This window comes from Porites lutea, chromosome 5, assembly GCF_958299795.1.
Source record: "Porites lutea chromosome 5, jaPorLute2.1, whole genome shotgun sequence".
Classification (NCBI taxonomy): Eukaryota; Metazoa; Cnidaria; class Anthozoa; order Scleractinia; family Poritidae; genus Porites; species Porites lutea.
In genome coordinates this window covers 24,617,438-24,639,472 of record NC_133205.1, presented here as the reverse complement: position 1 = coordinate 24,639,472, position 22,035 = coordinate 24,617,438, and the positions used below count along the sequence as shown (strand labels likewise).

The 22,035-nt window shown below is 36.5% G+C and overlaps 2 protein-coding genes across 10 annotated transcripts in view; one reads left to right on the top strand and one right to left on the bottom strand.

The window, feature by feature from the left end:
* The window catches only part of LOC140937437 (insulin gene enhancer protein ISL-1-like), a 49,253-nt gene that overhangs the window by 12,977 nt on the left and 14,241 nt on the right, over positions 1–22,035 (bottom strand). For 3 of the 9 annotated variants that reach the window (XM_073386999.1, XM_073386992.1, XM_073386991.1), the window contains 3 exons: positions 19,282–19,405; positions 17,954–18,008; positions 10,258–10,377 (listed from right to left, as the gene is read on the bottom strand). In XM_073386999.1, the coding sequence (XP_073243100.1) occupies positions 10,258–10,300 (43 nt within the window). In that variant the 5' untranslated portion in view covers positions 10,301–10,377; positions 17,954–18,008; positions 19,282–19,405. Of the gene's footprint in view, positions 1–406; positions 566–649; positions 754–10,257; positions 10,378–12,363; positions 12,517–17,953; positions 18,009–19,281; positions 19,477–22,035 lie in introns of those variants that run through there. The other 6 variants (XM_073386995.1, XM_073386994.1, XM_073386993.1 and 3 more) reach the window with 5 other exon arrangements.
* The window catches only part of LOC140938132 (uncharacterized), a 56,060-nt gene that overhangs the window by 33,248 nt on the left and 777 nt on the right, over positions 1–22,035 (top strand). The window lies entirely within an intron of this gene.

The window sequence follows — 22,035 nt, the reverse complement described above, 5'->3', positions numbered from 1 at the left end:
AAGTCAAGTAATTTCATTTGTGCAATTACATTTATAGATTTAAAGAAATAAGAGAGTTTAACTGAGGTTAGACATTTTCCTATGTATCACAGAACTTATATACTGGGTCGTAGATTAGGCCGTGCAATACATACTACAGCTTATTTCATAAGGGATTATCTATAGCTGCGGTATTTAGCTTTGCTTTTTCGATAACGTCAATCTTGCGTTTCCTAGTAAGTAAGCCCCTAAAAGATCAAGTTGAACTCAAAAATGGGCAGTGAAATAAGTTGGCAACTTCCTTTTCGGAAGACGTTCACAACTTCGCGTTATATTTTAAACAACTGCCTTGCAGTTCTGAGGTATAAGTTGCTGCTAAAAAATGTTGAGCAATGCGCAGAGCAATAAGGGACTTAATTATACTTGCCTTCATGTGAAGAACATTCTTGGGAATGATAAATATTCAGCATAGTATCCGAGTTAAGTCGCAGAAACGAAGCTCTTACTTTGGCTCTTTACGCTCAGAATTCACTTTCAAATAGCGGAAATCACGTAGCGATGGTAGTTTCTTATGACCACCTCGATGAAGCGTTGAATTTATCATTCTTACTCATAAAGCTATCAATATAGGATGTTGGCCTAAAAATGGAATTTTACGATTACCGAATACCTTTCAAAGCGCGAACTTTTGGTATTCTTAAATACTTTTCAGTTTCGACCTCATTTTCTCTTAATACCTTCCCAGGAATATTCGGCTGACACTTTAAAGCTCTTCAAACGCGTTGTAGAAGGAAAATTGATGAAAATCAGCGAGAGCAATATTGAACGCTCTGATTTGACCACAAGTATTTTCAAATATTAGTCGTGTGGAAAAATTTGTAAATTGGCTTCAAACCGTTGTGGAATTTCAAGTTAAAATTTTGTCACGTTCGATGCGAAAGACAAAGGGCATAATAAAATTCGTTCATTGAAAGACGTACCGTTACTTCGTCTATCGCCACCGCATTTCGGGAGAATCAATAAATTGTTTGACAACTCGTGCAAAGTCTTCTTTTCGGCCGCAGTAAAAATATATATGTTTGTTTGACTCGTATTTTGAATCTTCGAAGGAGATTAGTAATATCTGATGTAGGAATGTCGGCAAGGAAAAAATTGGATTAAATAAACCGTTTCAAATCGATTTGTGATATAATTATTGCGAACAATGCATCGTGCTTTAGTTCTTGACATAGTTTTCAGTTAGTCAAAGAGATTTATCGGTTGATCATGTTTTAAATAAACATTCGGGAATATAAATATGGAATAAACTATTCTGGAAGAGGAAAACTGAAAATGAAAAAAATTAATATTCGATGAACATCGAAACAATTGAGTAGAGTTCCTTCAGAGTCTTGAATTCTTGAAAAAGTCTTGAATTTGCAAAGCAATTTGTCCAGACCTGGAAAAGTCTAGAAAATGACAAAAATCTGGAAAAGTGGTTAAACGTGTGGACGTTTCTTTTTAAAACTACATCTAAGTGCTTAATGAGTGAAGTTTTTTCCCGTGAACAATCTTATTCAATCCGATACGTACTCAAGACATTCCTATATGACCGCATTGGCCTGTGGTTACCTTACGTTTGTCGTGCATAATGAGAAAAGGAAAAGAAATCATAGTTTTGGCATAAAAGCCTAGAAAAAGTCTTGAATTTTTGATCGAAAACTCTTTACGAAGCCTGATTGAGACCTTAGTCTCTAAATACGAATTTTCGCGAATGATCTGTAATAAAACATGTGCCTCTCTTCCGTACCTGAATAGCACCAATATTGTTTAGAAGGGGCTTCATCCATTTTTTGCTGACGTGAAATCAATAATTTGAAGCAATCTCGGAAATTGCTTCCCGAAATTTCTTGCTGAAAGGTTTGGTTCATAACTGGAAAACGTTTTTGGTCAAACTCACTTTTAAGTCTTTCATTCGCTAGAGACATGTTATGTTCGGTTCTAATTATTGAATTCATCCAATCCCATCATTCAACTATTCAAATGGATGCTCTATGCTCTATGCAATATGAGTACCGCATTTATTCGAATAGCAGGGAATAGGCGCCCAACCTCGAATTAGCGCCAAATTCGAATAAGCGCCCATCCTAAAGGCTGAAAAAGTTAAAAAGCGCCCACCCTCGAACAAGCGCCCAGCCCAGCCCAGCCCACCCCCCTCCCCCTCCCACTCAAACTCAAATTAGCACCCACCCCCTTCCCCCTACCACCCCCGAAAATAATTGGATAACTACTAGGAGAGACTTTCCTCGAAGACTGAGTTTTCTTCAGAGTATTTTACAGAAACCTTGCCTTGTTACATCTTTGCCTTTTGTTCCAAAATAAACGTACTACTCTTGCTGAAAATGGTGAAAATTTAATGAGCGCCCAGCCTCGAATAAGCGCCCACCTGGAGTAAGCGCTCACTGGCAAGGTCCAAAACTTTAATAAGCGCCCCGGGTGGTTAATCGAATAAATACGGTACTTTTCTAAAATCTGATTTGGGAACCACGTCCAGAAGTAAATGGTTATGAGAACAGCACCCTAGCATCCTTTCTTTCGCTTGGTCGATTTCGTCGTACTCAAGAAAGACTCTGCATGACCCGAGTAAGATCTTTGTTGGGCGTGCGCGGCATGCTTCTAAGATATAGTTTCGGACCCAGGCCTAATGACCGTGCCCTTACTACAGCGGGCTCGGCAATGACCATCGGATTATCAATAAAAGGATTCTCGCACCCGAAAAACCAGTATGACGAAAGACAACAAGATTTACTAGTCCAGGATATAGGGCTGCGTCGACCTGCAAGGCTTGACGCGATTCAGACATGCGCAGACCCGCCTTTTCTCCCCCTTGCCCAAGAAAACAAAAGGAGGCTGTGCTCGCAGGGTGTGATAACAGTTGACAAGGAAGAAAACAAGAAGCTCGACTAAAAAAAAATGTTTCAGTGTATCAATCCGTTGGTCGAGGCGAGGGGCTCAGCGTTCATCACACGTGTGATACAAAACGCGTAGTAGATGGCTTGACTTGCAAGTAAAAAACTGTATCTGATATACTTTGAAAAACTTTTGAATTATTTATATTCTTCAGATTCATTTCAAGACGGTTGGCTGTGATTTCTCGTTATCACTTTTGACATATCTTTTCAGTGAACTTTTGACCTAGTGTACGTAAGTACAGTGGAACCTTGATAAAACGAAGGGCCAAGGGACTGGCAAAATATGTTCGCCATACCAAGGTTTCGTTATATCGAGGTACTTTTTCACGTATTTTACTATAAAATCATTCGTTATTCCGAGGACTTCGTTATATGGAGTTTCCACTGTAAAAGACACTTGAAGATTTTCTTGTGACAAATTTTTGATGAAGTCAAATCTTTTAGATAGTAAACTTAATCTATTATGAGTTATCTTTTTAATTTTCTCTAACGAAAATTTCTCAAGAGAAAACGGCTGTAATTAATTTTATTTGCATTTTTTTAATAACAGTAAACCTGCAAGTGTTACAAAATTTATGCATAATGTTTGTAATTTGTCAATTTGAAAGTAATGAAGATTGTTTATTTCAGCAATAATAAATAGTTAAATTCATTAATTTTTTTCCTTTGCGGCATCAAAAAGAAAGGCGGAAAGTGCGAAATAAAGAAATAGACGTCGGCTTGACGCCATCTCTAACACAGCCGTGGAAAATCTCACCATTGTTTTTATACACGTATTAAGAATAAGTTTTGTTCGTGACAGACAAATGTTGTTCCACTGTCCTCAAACTTGTGTTTGTGAAATAAGATTAGCAAGTAGACAGGAAGCTACATTTAGCTGAGACTGGGTAAAAACCAAATGAAGCACTAATTAAAATAGCCATTTTAGGTTCTAAGTTTTAACAAGAAGAGAATACCTCTAATCAGTCCCCGAACTAAGCCTAACAAAAACTAAAACAACAACAAAATATCCATCCAAGGTTTGGAGGTTCGAAACAACGATTTTAAGGGAGGAAGGAAACGTATCTACCGACCCAAACTAAAGCTAATCTTAAATATTGTAGATAGTCGTATTTTCATATTAACTTACCGTAGATTTTTGTCGTTCTCTTTTTTGTTGTTCTCTCGGAGATTAATTAGTTGTTTAAAGCTAGCCTCAAATTCGAGGAAAAATAAAGTTTGTGTATATATATTTTTTGAGAAAAAAGTACTATTTACTCTGAAAAAGAAGCATGTTAGAACACTCTCGTTTGTGTGTAAAAAAATAAAATAATTCGTTACTGAAAATTTTTGATTTACTTGTAAAAACCAACCGAAGACCAAGCTACCGCCTGGGTTATCACCTTTTAGTAGCTTTCAAGGGTAGTATCTGCTGGATTGACAAGTTTCACTATGAATCATATCACCGCTATGACAGAAAACAAGACAGCGAGGTAGAAAGGAAATTTCGAACTTTTACTTTCTAAAGTACTTCAAGAGCAATTATTATCGTGTGAAGTCATAGCTGAGAATGTTTTACGGTTTAGTTCGTAGGCTCAAAAGTCGAAGTATTCACCATCATATTATTGCCATGTGAGAACGAATAATGTATACAATTTTATTAGGTAACCTATTTTACTTGGGAAAAAAGGAGGAACAAGCAGTTTGGGTATAAAGTGCTAATACGATTATGTATGTCACGTCAGTAATTGAGACTATGTATTGATCACAATTTTTTACACATAAAACACTCTTTCTTTTATCATTCTATATCTTTTTTTTCCATGAGGGCATCTCAAGAAATCTTGGCTATACTCATGTATAAGCACAAAATTAAATCGGCCACTTTCATTTTTCTGATCCTCTGCCCTACCTTGTAGTGTTAATCACGTGGGATAAAAGGAGTGCTGGTCCGTATTGTGAAAGAACAGAAAGGCAATATCGGCACGCCTTTCACTTTCTCCTGCCACGACTTGCTTCGTACACTGAAACCTAGCAAAGCTCTTTCTTACTTTAGTCCTCTTTATGCTTTAAATAATTTATTTTTCTATTAAGGTATTCTATTTTATTCCATTTACAAAATTTGTTGATACACATTTAACGCTTTTGTTTTTCCAGTGTGTGTATGCATTGGCTGGAGCAGACTTTTACTCTGGATCATCTTGTAATATATAATTGAATTTAATTAAACATTTGTATGTAATTCGGCTCTTTTGATGATACAGAATGCATTTATTGAGGCTAGAAAACATGACACCGTGTTTTAATCTTCAAAACAATTTTTTTTGAAGGCGTAAGAATCACAATGGAAAATATGTAGTAAACCTGCTCACTCTCCGCTAACATTAACGAATTTTTCATTTCTTTAATTGAGAGAATACCTTTCGCCTGCGTAATTGCTTAAACGCTAAAAGGATTATCCTAAAACAGGAGTCATGAAAGTTCGTCGCCCTCATATTAATAGCATTGTAGTTATAACCGTACCAAAACTCACAACGACTTGTACAACCGGTCAATCCCAAAAGATGTAGCAAAGACGTTTAAAATTGTCCATCATTAAATGTAAATTTGATGTTATTTTTTCAGTAAGCTGTGCGTACATACTCATGGGGTTTTGTATCACGCTTTAGGTAAGAATAAAATTATAATGACTGACGGGAAAGTTTCTCGTACATTTGATTTTTGCAAACTCATGAATGATAGTAAATTCTTCTGTTGAAATGGAGAATTCACAAGACTTCCAAATTATGTCTTGTCACTAATATTTTTTTAGATGATTTCCTTTTTTATAAGATTACATTTAATTCATATTTTGTATTATTTCACGAATTATGTGATAACTGAAGAAGACTCAAGGCACATCGGAATTTGTATAATAATTGAGATTGACAAAAATAGATTTTCCATTTAAAAATGGTTCAAACGTCGTGCAGAAATTCCCTTACTGCTTTGATGTAGACCTTGCGGGTTTTTATTAGAGTATGGCCTGCGAGCAGGCTCATTTGTGGGAGTTCACGCCACTTTCCCCCGAACTCGAGCCTGCTGGTAGGTTAATTGAAGTATGGGTCTATTTACGAGCCCAACTTTTAACTGTGATGATTACTCGCAATGAGAGACGATTTCTTTGCTAATAACTTAAAAGTTATTTACAGCTTTTGAAAGTTATGAGCCAGAGAATCAAATTGAATGAGTATGACTTTTCAAATAAATGATATGAAAAATGACGTTACTGTGCATGTTCTATTATACGCAACGAGGTGGTTCTGTCTTTTAGATCTGTATTTACTTTTTTTCCGAGTTGAAGAATAAAACATGATCCTAAGCTGCCAAGATTCAAATCATTTATATTTATCTGTTTAGATTTTTTGTTTCTAAGCAGTTAGGAAAAATAATTTAGAAAAGATTATTTAAAAGTTCGAAGCAAAATATTCCATGACGGCAGCTTTCAATGAGTGTTTAGAATTCAAGTCACAGAGCAGCGGCAGAATGGGTGTGGTCGAAATCAAATAATCTTTGATGAGAGTCCTGTACCGCCACTGCATGAAAAGCTTCACCCACGTATCACGTAGCTCTTGCACCGTTAAGTAAAAGTAGACTGCAAAACAGTCGGTTTTTTTCTCAAAATGAGTAAAGAAATCGGTAAAGCGTGGCGTAAAAGTCTCTGTTTTCAGCCTCATTCCAGACCTTTTGTTTGACTGCTCGCGCGTACTTGAATACGCAAAAATACGGACTGTTTTGCAGTCTAAAGTAAAAGCGACTCAATGAATCCCTAAAGAGTCCAATATTAAAACTACAAAAATGCAAACTTTCAGCGTCTCAATTGCTATGAAAAACTGAAACAAACAGAGAACGATCTTTACAATGCTTAGGATTTCGTTCAACGTTCAAAGGCTCCGAAAAGAAGCTGTCTCTTGAAAGCATCCCTACCGCGAAAAGTTGTTTAAACTAACACTATCGTTATAAAACGACTACGAATATCGGATGTATAAAATACAGTCACTATGATAACTCTTGAAGATCCCCAATACTCGAGACTGATCTCAATACGTTTCCTTAAAAAACTAGTTGTGAGAATTTGATAAAAAATAAAAGCATTTTCCCTTTGGTGATCATTTTTTAAATTCTCATAGCCATTCCTCTCAGTGATTTGTGGATTTTTTTGGAGAAAATTGACGTTGGTCACTCTTGGGACCTTTTTTACTGAAGATTTTATTCAATGTGCTACACAGAGAAATTTCTTTCGCTTTGCAAGTGATGTATTCTTTCAAATAAAGTATTGAGCAATACGTTTCTGTGTTGTTGTACAAGCTGGTTCTTTCTTTTGAGTTTGTGGAGGCCAGGAAGCCCTAAAGTACGACCGTACTAAGGAAAGATCAATTATGCACTGCTTTTTATAATTCATTCAAGGTAGCTTTGTGTTTTAAGTTAGTAGATGAAGTCCTGTGTTGTGGCTATGTAAAGAAATCTCTTGAACTGTTACTTCTCACCATGCACTGTTTTCCCTTACTGTCAGTATAAGATCCGCGTTTTTTTTTTCATTTGCGTTAAGTTTTTGGCCGCTGTTGTTAGGTTTAAGGGATAAACGTATGATTCACGTTTTTATAAAGGAACGACAGAAACTATAGAAGTAAAAAAGTAAACTTCAGTCAAAAGTCCATCACGCCTACGTGACTCCAAGCAAAAAGGGCAAAGCTGGAACAGGAAAAACTAGAGAACATACATTCCGAGTACTGAGTCTTTTTTTGTATTTTTTGATCAATATAATTTCCTGAGAATCTCACAACAAATATAGTCCCAAACAACGGCAGGATAAGAAGGCTGGAATTATTAGAGCAGCCATTATCAGTATTACAAACCTGCCATTGAATGTATTGTTATCGGATAAATCAGGTTTGAAATTTGCCCTGAAGTAAAAAAGGAACGTCCGTACTTTTTAATCCACGCACGAATATCTGCACGTACTTTTAATTGTTAGCATCCGATTTGGAGTATTTTTTTTTTGTGATTTTAATTGGAGCAGGAACGAGAAAACTCTCAGTTGAAAAGTGCGTTGGAAAAATATTCTGCGATTTAATTTCTAGGGGAAGTTCTTCTTTCATGAAAGGATTAAACAAGATTAAATGTAACTACAGTCATAAAGTAGAAAGCCTTATTAAATATTCATTCAAATTTGTCATAAATCTTAGAGTACATTAACACCGTCTTGATACAAACCACAAACTACTCTAGCTAAGTGGAAATTAGAAGTACTATCTATCAAGCCGTGTGTTAGCCACACGAGGTTTTTATGAAGACGTCATTAGAGCTTTTTAATGTACTGCAGCACCTCATCAGTTTGCCTTCGTAAAATTATACCTTGTGCGTTCAGTTTTCGTGTCACATGCGAAATAAAATACAAGAAGCACTTGTAAGGTTCGGAGAAATTCGTTTTACCACTAAACGAGACCGTGCATATATATCAAAGTCGTTGTTATTTCTTTCTCAGTTGTTCGATAGACAAAATTGTACAATGATGCAAACAGTATCACGATTTTAAAATGACTGTACATGTATTTCTTTTTTGTGCGGGTGAGGGGATTTTATTCCTTTCGGGCCAGATTGTCATGAATTAAACATTCGACAAGGACAAGGTATCCACCAAATCTTGTTTTGGAAAGTACTGGAAACAAATAGCAGCGTGTAAAAGTACTGCATAATACGTTCCATTTAGTTTGTCGTTGCACGACATAATTTTTAATGATAGTTTTGTTTGCACGTTTTTGTATATACTAAAGTTTCAGGAAAAAATCGCCAAAGTTGATTTTGTTTGATACTAATCACAATAACTACCATGTGAAAGTAAGGCCAAAAAGTTTCATGTGGGTGATTACATCGTAAATTCTCATCCAGATTCTCAATAGTTAGAACCAAATTTCATATCACATGATTGACCTTAGAAATGACAGATTTAATCCCTCTGGCTGGAGCTTTTTTACGGCTTATAAAAGGGCGTGGTTCGTCTTTAGAGGTAATCCCTACCAGGAACAGATCCTCTTCTTTATTCGTAAGATAGCATTCAATAGAACAACAAGAGCAGAAAAAGATGCAAATCAGCCATAAATGAATATCAAGTTTTTGAAGGATTTATAAACATGGCAGAGATAATCTTTTCCAGATTATGACCGCGCAACGACGCTTAAAAGTTAAGCGGAAAGAGGAAGGGCACTATATTTTTGCATGAAGTGGATTAATCAAAGTTAGAGCGATTATCTCGCTAGTAGAGTAAATTACAATAGGCGAAATAAGAGTATTTTTGTGTATTTCTGTTCTTTTTTTTTTACACGGCAGTCGGTAAAAATTGTAGAAAGTGCCTAAGGTATGATTAAAAAAAAGAAATACGTAACGAAGTTTTGTAATCTTGAAAATTCACCGGTCGAGGTCGTTTGAAGTCAAAACTTATGAAAGACAAAAACTTATTCATTTTGTATAAAACGAGACCTTAAAAGACAGTCAAAGAATCCAAAGAAAAACTTTTAAAGCCACAATCAAATAGTGACTCGGTAGAGCTTCTTTATCGACAGAATCAAACAGATTTTAAGTCAGAAAATTTTACTCTTAAGATTTGCGGGTTAAGTGAATACTTATTATTTTATCACTTCATTTGATTTTGCAGTGTAAAGACTTCGTTGTTGAGTCTATGAACAGTGGTGAAATGAAAAGACCAGTCGCATACAAATATCTGTCGGCTGTCTGTTATCTTTTTGCGATACTGCCAAGCATAAATAATAATGAAGGCCTGACAATAAAGTGTCTCTACATTTAAGATTTACACTTCTTTAAAATAGCGTTCAATATGATTCCAGTGTTTATCCTTGCTATCTAACATATGTGGAGAAAACTAGCCAGGAAAGCTTAACCGGCGTTTTCAATAAAAATGTCACAAAGCAGTTCCAATGAATGAGTATCAAGTACCAGCGAACCCGATTATCTTTTGGGGGTAAAACGACAAGCCCCTGCTTCCTTCTTATTTCCCTTTTTTTAATGTTGGACAAAACCACGAAAAAAGGGCTGTACAAGTTTCGACGTGTGACTAACAACGTTGATCGAAACTTGACTAAGAAATGACTACGCTCGACTAAGCTGACAAAATACCTGCCAGAAGTAACATTCATAGGCATTCAGATAACCGATGTAACGACAACAAGGTTATTTTTGCGTGGCAGGCGGTCCCGATTTTTCGATACCTCTAACAACGATACGGAGAAACAGACTTTATCAGTCATTTAAGAAAACATGAAAACATTAAGAGCAGGGGAAGATGTTTTATTACCTTTGGTCGCGATGCCCTCCATGCCTGTCACAAAACCCTTCATTAAACGCAGTGAATTTTAACTTGGGGATGTGCAGAGTAGTTATCTTTCTTCTAACCAAAGGATTCCCGCTGCGATTGCTAAGGAGAGAGAGAAAAAAAGAAATATTATTAATTTGCAAACAACTTAAAGAATAATCAAATCTTTCAAGAGGACGTTTCCTGGCGTTAATCCCGGTAAAGTCCGGCTCTACGTACAGTGCAGATCTATTTGAAGGGCAGGGCTGCCGTAAAAAATACAGGAATTGGACTGGCAACACAGCAAAAGAAAACGAGGATCAATTTAAGCTGATATGATTAAACTGGGATTTCTCGAGGACGTTGTATTGTGTGGAGCTCCCTGTTGCTGTCTTCAACACAGTCGTAACTGGACTGAACAACTGGAAGAGAATTTAAATGCACACTCTCGGGACACTGACGAATTTGCGACCAAGGAACCAACTAAACTGACTTCGTTTGTTGTCACAGGTATAGGAAATTACGGCCACAAAGTCTGATTTCCCAGTTATACATTAGCAAGTTATTGTCATGAAACAATTTAATGTAGACGTCATAAATGCGATTTGAGTTTTTTTTTTTCATTTTATCAATATCTGCCTTTAGGCACGCAGATGTCATTGAAGAATCAAAACATCTGTCAAACAAAAGGTTTTCCTGGTTCGCCGTCGAAGAAGCTGAATGATAACTACTGTTTGCCAAGGACGATATCCTCAAATATATATGAACATAACGATGTTTAAAAAGCAAATCATTGCCTTACTATTCAAGTACCTAACCTTACTAAATACACTCGTGAAGGTGAACACCACTGGCTAAGAATTATGAAACGGAAAGCAGGAATAAATCGGGTTTCCCGGCGTTATTCTTCAAAAGAGAGTTCCCTACGATTTTTCAAATGAAAAAGAAAAAGAAGGAAACACAATGCTATTCACGTACAGAGAAAATTAAATATCGCTTTGTTTTCCGACAAACAACAAAACCACAATTGCTGCACAGCAAATGAAATGAATTGCACATTAACACAAAGTGAGAAATGGTTGTTAGATTAACGCCTTGAAAAATATTTTTAAAATACTAGTGAGAAAATTGTTGTTTCTGCCAACGATTCTCATTGGCCAATTGAAAATTCTACTTCGTCGAAGAAATATGAGAGTCGCGATTTCATTACACTAACTTGATAATAGTACGTATACATATATATATTTTGATAATCTTTACTCGCATTTGCTTAATAATTGCTTTTTATCTTTTAATCTATTTGTATTTTATGAGTTCATTTTTTTCTCTAGTCGATATATTCACTCGCTCCACTGTTATGCGATTGGAGGAACTAAAAGCCGAGAAAAAAGCGGTGACTCCATAACCTCTATTCAATGTCCAAAATGACAAGAATTCACAAGATTAGACATTGATTTGTAATTTTATTAATGAAAGGTCTCTATTTTATTTCATGTGTCTTGCTACCCTGTGACCAATATCACTTGCTTTGAGACTCTTTTTAATTAACAAAAAATCTACATTGAAAACACGATTCATACCCGGCTCAGGGTTGACAAGGCTATCTCTGACAATACTTCCAAAAACGGCAAACAGAATAGTCATAGTCTTTTCGATTATAGAGGGGATTTTCTATCACTGAAATTATTGTAAAGTTGATCAACTCTTTTTAACAATTTTCGAACCTGCCTTTATCCAAAACGAAACGACAAAACTTAAGTTTTCAATAAGACGAACACAATTAAGGAGCAATCTTGGCAGTGCCGTAGGAAATAATTCATATACACAGACAATTTTATAACTGTTAGTTCTGTCTGTCCAAGTATTCTCACGCACTCTGCAGTAAACATTATTTTGTTTGTGTCTTATTCAATTTATAAACAGAGCTAAACACGACAGCGTGAGCACCAAACAAATGCAAATGAGCGGAAGGTGTCTAAACACAAAGAGATGTGCCAGTCTGTCACAGCTGATAAACTAAGTTCACAGTTATTTCAAAGAGACGAACATAAATATGACCGCGCGTACCTTTTTGAACTTTCACAGCACTCCTTAATTCTAAACGCCTACCTCATGGCAATACAGGCTTTGTAGTCTCTGCGGGAAACCCATGCTCCTCTCCCTAAGATAGTCTAGAGGCAAGGTGGTGCGCGGACCAGCCGTACGTTAAATATTGAAATACAAGTCAAACATAAACTTTGCGTGCTCGTCAATTTCCAGTACGAATATCAAAAGGATTCGATTGCTCGACAGTTATAATTCAGGACAGGTTTGTTCAACGATCAAACTGCATGCAAAATCCTTCCTTTTTAACTTGAATCTCACAGCGTAAAAAGGCCGATATCCACATGACTCCTTCACCGTTTTGGCGGTAAAATATTTTTACAAAACACACACACGGTCTCTTACGCCGCGAATTCGCTAGTATTTTTTTTTTTCAGCTCCGCCTACAACAAGGATTCCTTGCCTCGGAAAAGCGTTGTACGACTTCTGATGCGACTTCACTAGAGTTGAAAAGCACCTGTTTCACTCTGCTAGACAAAGTGGTTCAAATTTCACCTTACATGAACTCTTGCATATAAAATCTTATCCAGAAAACATCCAAGTTGGCATTGTGTACGTGATATTTCTGAAACAAGACTCTGTCAGATAGGACTGGCGAATGAATTAAAACGAAACATCGGTTCGCAGCTTTCCCCCGAGGGCAACTTCTCTTGTACTGTCACCGATAGAAAGGTATGAAAAGCGAGTCAGGAGACACAAGCAGTTTTGCATTTTGACAAAAGTGTTATATTTCTAAAGATACGCGGCGCTCGCACGTGGATTCAGTAACTGCCGCTGGTTTCGCTTTTAATCACCGGTCGTCTGCAGTTCGTCTCCTTGGCGTAAAATTATTTTACTCACCACAGCTCTTTGCACATAAGCTAGTTAGAGAATAATGTTTACCCGAGAATTTAATAAATAAACACGGCATGGGGTCATGGAAAGGTATCGGCGCCAAGCATTATCAGGAATGTCTTAACTAATAGCCTCAGAGAGCTAAAATGGGTTCGTAGAGCTGTTTTAGACTTATTTATAGTAAACGCAAAAGAGGAATTTGTACATTTTTTCAGAAAGTAATAAATAATAATAATGATAAGCTTCAGGAAAGGAGAGAAAATTTCCCTCTAGTGGGCAGGTTGTTTGGTAAAAGATGTCTGGTTTACAAAAGATAATGAAAAAAAAATTACGCATGGAGATTGCCATACGGCAGTTTATATTTACGGAAATTTTCTGCTTTCGAAGAATACATATTTCTTCGGGTTAATTGTATCCACAAATAATTCACTGTTTGCATGTCTCTCATACATTCAATAACCTTCAAATAAAATTTTCTGCTATTGACCGAAATTATCTAATGTATTATTCATTGTTTGAGGGTAAAGGAAAACGTTTTTTTCGTTATCTTCTCAGGAGGGAAAGTCTCTGTTTTAAAGGAATGTTCAGTTTAAAACCTGCCGTGGTTAAGAAAGATAATTGAGCTTTTTCCCTTATATGATTGAAAGAAAGTTTTACTAGGGAAATTTACAAAAACGTAAAAAGCCCGAGTGGAATTTATAACCGATTTTGTTCTTCGTGCGATAAAATAGCGAAGCCATCTGTCACATAGAGAGATATTGATTCTTCGATCTAAGGCTTCTTCAGAAAAAATTTAAACCGCACCTCAGGCTCAGTTGTCTTCCTTTATGGTCATAGATGAGCAATTATAGAGGGCAGTCATTAGATTGTAACCCGTTATTCGTTTAATCGAGGAAGGTTGTCCGTAAAAATAACTTCATAAACGACACCCCAACAACCCAAAAGATCGACTGATTGTGTGACATAGTGAGGAGAGTTCAATTTATATTCAGAATAAAATATAACGTGTAATTTAGGCGTTCAAAAGAAAAATTGTTGAACACTCGGTGAATCGATTTCAAATCGACAATGGTATTTCACTACGACAATAAATTGCCTTTTGAGTACGTGATATACTAGCAGATATCATATTTTTTCTCTAAACCACCGCAATTCCGCAGCAGGTTGAAGCTAGAGGCTTTTTAAATTGGTGATGGTCATCAAGAAGACGTTCAGTTCAGAAAAGAAATATACTGTAGTTTAGAGCATGCTGGATTTCTAACTTGAGGTTTTAGTCTGCTTTCATTTTGTTCCGGTCTTTGTCCTAAGGAAACACCTTTGTTACTGGTTCAAATCCGTGGACCGGTTTTTCGTTTTCGCCTCTAAATATTTTATGGTTGCTTAGCTAACCCGCAAAGTCAACATCTGCCGTGTTAAGTAATGTTGCATGTAATTTTTTTAAACTAAAACATGTTAGAATATCATTTCTCACTTTTCCATTTCCATTTTCCATTTTTTCGAAAAAGTCGAGTGGTACGACTCAGTTAAAAAAGCCGGCTGAACGGCAAGTTTAAATTCCACGTTAGGCAAAACGCCGAATATTTACTCGGAGGTAAATACAGCATCGAGGAGCTAGGGCTTCTTTTAATCTGAAAAAATTCGGAATTGTAGACCCGACCTTAGAAGCTTGGTATGAATATATTTTTAAATAAGCATTGCTCTTTTCCCTTAGGTTTCATAATCGTGATAATTTTATTGTTAGTGTGAAATCCAGGACTAAACAGTGTAATACTAAAGAGTGCAATTTTTTGGTACACTTCTTTAGGAGAAGATATGAAATAATGATGATGATGATAATAATAATAATAATAATAATAATAATAATAATAATAATAATAATAATAATAATAATAATAATAATAAATATTCATAAGAACATTTCTAAATTAAACCTTCTAATCTTCTTTCTTACTATTTGACCAAAAGTAAACCATCGCTATGTTTATTACGAGGACATGATTTCTCGTCGTGGGCTTTCAAGCACAGTTTTAACCGTTCAATCTAAGCAAATCCTTTGGTTGCTTTGAAACGATACATTCCAAATAAAACTTATGACAAAAGCACAGGAAGAAAAAGCACACATGAAAAAGCAATCATCTTGGTCCTGGGTATTTTATTTTTATGAAATTGCAAAGTCAGCGAAGTTGTTGATGGTAAAATCAAAATATTGATGACGATGTTGCAGTTGCTGTTGTTGTTGATGATGATGATGATGATGATGATGATGATGACGATGTCGACGACGACGACGACGACAACGATGATGATGATAATGATGGTGAACGTGTTCGTTCTAGAGGTTTTGGATACAGATAGCTGGGAAAATGGTTAAAATTTAAACTGTCGGCTGTTTTCAACTAATAGCTGAGATCTGAGATCTAAATGTTTTACTGATATCTTGAGAACTGGGCTGAAACTAGTGTAGCTGGGAATTCTAAATCTGGGGCGCTAATTTGAAACTACATAAATTGAGCGTCAGTTTTTGAAATAATATTTACTTAAATAATTATGACACGCCAAACATCACGCACGAAAACGTCGTTTTGGTTCAAGTAGAACAGTATATTACAGTTTCATTAGAAATTTTTCCCAGACTTTTTTTGTTGTGGCCTTTTGCACAAGCTTTTTTTTAATGGATGGGCAAGTAATGAAAGGAAATTCAGTTTTTTTTTCGCTCAGTGCCAGACGACTGCCGCAAGTACATCAGAAGGAGACTTTAAATTTATGCATAGTTCGAGTAGTCAAATTCATTATCCAATCAAAGTGAACTTTATACCTATTTCTTTGTAGACGTGATGGCGACCTGTCTTTCTTCGATTCATAAACATTTGCAAGATGAATATACTGCCTGCTTGCAAATTGCCTTTTAAACAACTAAACAGCATGAATATGCTCGTTGTTGTTTAAAGAAAAAACCCTCTACATAAATTTCTGTCAAATTTACCTCCTCAAACGAATCTTTTCTTGGCAACCCTTTTTTCGATTACTCTTTCTTTATGTTTATGGTACACAAACCCATATTCTTCTAGAATAAGGAATTAAGCTTTAAAAAAAAAAGGTTTGAGGGGTAAATCCAGAAGAAATCCAGTTTACCTTCGACCGGACAAATTTAAGCTGCAAGGTGTTTAAAGTTCCTTATTACTTGAAACATTAATAGGCAAAAGTCGACTTTTTCTTTAAAAAATTGAAAGGCAGTAATTATTTAACAAAAACGGAAAATTCGAGATACCCCCTAGCTTAGGACATTTCACTTTGGAATGGCTGAGGTTGACCAAGCCCTTCAAGATACTGTACTGTTCCTTGACCCATTCATACAGTTAAGAAAAAATCAGGACCTCGACGTAGAAGCGTTTAATGTATTTCTACTTTGAGTTTGTGGATCGACGTTATCCTATGTTGTGACCATTCGAATGAAAACTAATCTGCACAAATGTTACGGTGCACAATTTGTTTGGCAATATTTTTCTTGAAACGAAATTTTGAGTTTTTCTTATTACTTGTAGTTGATGTGCGCACTGTTTGGAGAGAAAAGGTTCAAACAGCTGCAGTGGCTGCGAGGTCGTCGCTACGACTTAGTGACAGGCTGTTGTTGTTGTTGTCATTTGGTCGGTGCGTATGAAAACTGAGCTACGCATTATATGAATGCGTTTTAATTCAAGGTTATAGTTCTCGGAATCTAACTGAAACTGCAGATCGTAAGCATAGCTCCTTATAGTCTGAGGAACGAATTTTTTAAAATTGCAGCCTTCTAATTGATGGAACTAGTCAGAGAATTTCAACCACACGGGCGTGGAAAATGTGGTTCTGAATAATCATGTTGCAACTACTGGAAGCAAAATAAATTACTTCTGAAACAGAGCTTAGATGTGACAAAAACTACAGAAAAATTACCACCAGCAAGTAGTTAAACCAAAAAAATGCGCCTGGAGGTAACAAGCAAGCAGTACTACACAGAACTACTAGAAATTAAAGTATGTCTCCCTGGTCTTTAATCTCATTCAGCTTAAGTTCTTCTGTATCCATTTGCTTTCATAATAATAGTTAAGCTCAGTGAGCCCGGCGTTTTTTTTTTCAAGTTATTCCAGGCGAGCCTGTGGAAAGCGCACGATGCAGTTCTGAGCAAAACCTGTCAGTATGAATAAAACGTTCGCGCAGTACTTTCGCATAGCATTGTTGTCTTTTCACACTATTTTAGAAAATGAAATTTCGGATTTTCCTAGCTAAAATTTTTATCTTGGTCACTCTTGGAAGCAGGAGAGTTAAAAATATTTCGTTGCTGTTTTATATGCGTAAACAAAAAACGTTGCACCTTTCAATCGCTACCACTGATCCATTTACCACTTAGACGAAAATAAATGTAGTAATCGAAAAAAAAAATACTGTTGGAAATTTAGAGCGCAAGAGAAGGGGAATGTCTTAAAACTTTCCCTTGAATGGCCACATTTAATAAAGATTTTCATTGTCAGATTCAAATGTGTTAGAGTCACCCACAAAGCTGGAGTGACGATCAAAAGTACACTGAAATTGTATACTGATGGACTGAGCATTCTAACCACAGTTCATAAGCTGGAATCACCTTGTGCACGAGAGACTAGGGAAGCATACATAGTAAGCAATATCGTTTGTCTGTATTGTGCTGTTTGGGTGAACGCAATTGGAAATTCGTGCAAGAGTTGCTATTATCAGTAAGGTGTATGGACTTGAGACCGATTGTAATAATTACCTTTATTGAAGCCTGTTGTTGCTGTGACTTTGAAAGATGTACAGCTGTTGATTTTCTAGGACAAAATTAATGATCGAGAAAGGAGTCAGTAAGAAGGCTTTGACGACATTCTAATAAACTGGTCTAGGTAGCGATTGACTTCTCAACGTTAAACTGTTGGCGGGTAGAAAGTCATACTTTCTAGTTGATCTGTTAGCATAAGGCGTGCACGAGGGCTAATTGAAAACATATAAAGGGTTGGTTATTTGAACAAAGTCTAACTAAGACTGCGGTTTTAGACTATCGCTGGGCCTCTAGATTTGTTTTAGAATGGATTTTAGTAGGTAGTAACGAGAGTAACATGGTTTTCTCAATAGTCTGGCTAATATGTCTCTTAGCGCTGTGAAATCAGTAGACGACATTTAATCATAGGGGAAGACAAAATATTGAATGGCTTACAACGCGATTTTCTAAAACATCGGCCAACCTCTGTTTGAAGAAGTGCCCCATGGTTTTCTACGTAACTGAGTGTGTTAAATGTATGTCTGCAGTCTTTGAAAGAAATCGCTCGCTGACAATTTATGTGTTGTTTTATTAAACCAGAAGGCCATGCGGACAAAGTTTGCGGGAACGTTTTCTTTATAATACTGTACTAAAGAACAGATTGTCGTTCAAAAACACAAAGGAGTCTTGCGTATTAGATGGTAAACTCAATGAAAGAATGGAGCAAAAAAACAATCATTTTTTTTTTTCTTTTTAATATTACAAACTGAATTTCATTTTTGGTGGAGGGAAATGAGTTGGACTAGGGTCATAAATACACCCGACTTGAAAAGACAATTCGAGCTGTAGTCTTAGCGCCCACATAGCTATTAACGCCCTGAATTTACTTTGTATTAAGAGAATCAGTCTGCGCAGTGTACGATTATGTGTGGCCCGCCGAACACAGGTAGCTCAAAGTTTTTTAATCCAGATGGATAGTTGGCAAATAGAAAATGTAAGTTTGACCATTGCCCTAGAAGGTAGGAGGGCAAAACCTGCGCCTGCCGGAGATTTGAACAACTTTCCACATCATAGTTTGTATTTATTGTAGTACAAGGTCCAGAAAACGATACAAAAAAAATGCTCAAAGGAAGATTTGATTTGCTACAATACACTTTTTGTGTTCTGCAGAACATACATAGTGCTTTTTATCTCACTGTTGCAGCAGCCTATTACCAAAATTTCAAATAAAAAATTCACTTTCGCTCGCATCTTTCTCAGTTATACTGAGGAACAGGAAAAATATCCTCGCTAAAAGGGTGGAATATTAGCAGGTTTAAGCCAAGCTAAACAAGGCTTTCGCTTACCACAAACTTCCAAAGCGGTTGAAGCGCGTGCTTGGATAGTTCCTCAGAAGCAATTCCTTGGCAAACGCGATTCGTGACTGATTATGAACACCGAAAAAGTAAACAAGGAAAACGTCTCCACGCCCTGGAATTAGATAAACGAAAGCAAAAAAAATAAGATGAATGTTTCCTTCTGAACTAAATATTTGCATTTGTAGCTTTCCGCCTTTGTTCAACTGAAACGGAATGTTCTTTGATTTCTCGGTCTCTCCTGTGTATTAACATACTGAGGTGCGTAAGTTTATGCACTGGACACATGATTTTCCTTATATGGGACTTTCGAAGGCACCCGAAACTGAGAAAAGATCACTTTGCTGCTCACTTGATTTATACACATGTGGAGGAAACGTGTTCAGAATCATGATACTTAAACAACTCCAGTCAAAGTATTGCTGTTTTACAGAGGGACATCTTTGTCTTATTGGATTTTAAAACGAAGTTCAACAAAATATGTCGATTTTCAGCGTCACTGAGTAATTTAATTTCTAACCGGGGAAGAGAACTGAACAAAAGCGACCTCATTGGCCGCAAAAAAATCTTTCCATTTTGTGTGGATTTTCCTTAGAACGAAGCCTAAAAAAAGGCCCCGCTTAACCCAAGATGCTTTACGGGTGAAATTAAGAGCTTTCCCGTGCTTATTGCATGCATAACTTTATTTTGAATCTTTGGATGAAATCTTAAACTGAAAGATGTGAAGAGGTATTTTGGAATTCAGGATATCATAAAGCTTAATTCAGTGGTTACCTGTCAAAGAACATCGAATGGCTGTTGCTAAAGTCAGTTCATAAGGCAATATTTTTTTTTTACTTTCGACTGAAGCAATTTAAGCACAATCGAACTCTTAGTCCGTCTAGTGCATGCAGCTTAAAACCCACTAGTATCGCACATTTATCAAGATCAAGCTGCCAAGAGCTTTAATGTTTTGAGTGAATGTTGTATCGATTCTATCCATTTTTCAAAGATGACTTTTAAGTAATATTTTAAGGTGACCCGTACTTTGCAATTGTACGTAATAGATTTTTATGCACTTTTATGTAGTTGTTTTCTTTTTATATTTCATCAATCTTATCTAGAACGTTTGTCTCCGTTAATTTAGTCAGTATTAAAGTTGAAGCCGGAGACACTGGAAATACTGTGATAAAGTCCTTATTAATATTATTATCCAAGTATTTAGCAACCTCTGGTAAAGGGAAAATTTAAAGTGATAACGTGAAAAAATTTAAGTAAATTTTACTTTTCTTTAAAAGAGTGTTCGGCGCAGCCTTTACTTTGTATTCTAAGGATGAAATTGTAAAGTGCGACTTTTCAAATGGAATCTACTGAGCACCTCGTTTCTGTGTTAGTGTTTACAGTGATTGGTTTGATTGGTACAGTGTGGTGGCTTCAACATTTCTTTCTGTGAATATTTTTCTGAATTGTATAGAGTTGTAGTGAGATCATGTGGTTCTGTTTATTGTACTTTAGAAGGTGGTGTGGTTGTGGATGAAAACAGCGTTGCTCTTGAAAAGAAAGCCACCTAGCAGTAATTTCCTGTTGTATCGAGCTTTATGTTGTGAAAAGTGATCCTAGCGTTTAAGTAAGTAGATAGTTCTTTTCAGTTGTCCTGTCTATTATGTTTGTGCAGGGGTACGAAGATTTTACCTGCAAGCAATAAGCTATAATTGCTACCTGTACGATGCTTCCACTAACTTTGAAATGGGTAGATAAAGCTCCACGCGAGGAACCCCGGCGTGGGGGCGGGGTACTTCCTTATAAGAGGCTGATGGGGATGTGCCGCTGGATGGGGTCCCATTTTCACGACTAGATTGACTATAATGGGGTCGCATTTTCGATAGAGTTGCTAGAATGGGATCGCACATTTGCTGATTTTTGGGGTAAGACAGTTCTTCATATTTATGGTTAGCAAACGTACCAAAATGTTTGTACTATAGGTGAAAAGTAAAGTGTTATTTATTCAATATAAGGTAGATACATCTTAGAAAGTGACTAAGCTGGGATCGCGAAAATTACTTTTTTGCCCAAATTAAAAGTGACTAAGATGGGGTCTATAATTGGCCAAAGAATAAACTATAATGGGGTAGGGGCTCTGAGAGGCCAGCGGCACATACCCAGCAAAAATTAACCCCAGTACCCACCCAGCCACCCCCCCCCCCCCCCCCCCCCTGTGGGCCAGGAACTTTCATTGTGCTTCCTAAAATACAATCCGATTGAGGCATAGTGCAACAACTTGTGTGCTGTTCATCGAGCATAAACTTATCACGAACCTTGTAAGCAGATGGAAAAAGTCTTGAAATGACACACCCAAACTCAACGCTAACTTAAAAACTAACAACGAAACCAAAAGACTCTTCATATATTAACACTAGCCTCATCATTTAATTGATTGGACTCTTGCCTGACATGATTATTATTTAGGTTACTTCAAGACTTTATCCAGTGAGGGACTTCTTGATTGATTTTCTCGGAGTTAATCACCTTAAAAATGTAGTAATCAAAACCGAGAAAATTCTCTATATGGGTTTATCATGATATTCTGGCACCTCAGACTAGGCTTGTGCTAGTCTACTTCAGAGCCATAACTCGTAAATTTATCAGTAGAGTATGGAAAAGAATTAGCTACGGAAATAACACTCCCGGCGGAAAGGCTACATTTTTTCATAAAACACTGTTTACTCTGAGTAATTCTCGCTCCTCATGTTAGACATGCGATTGGTT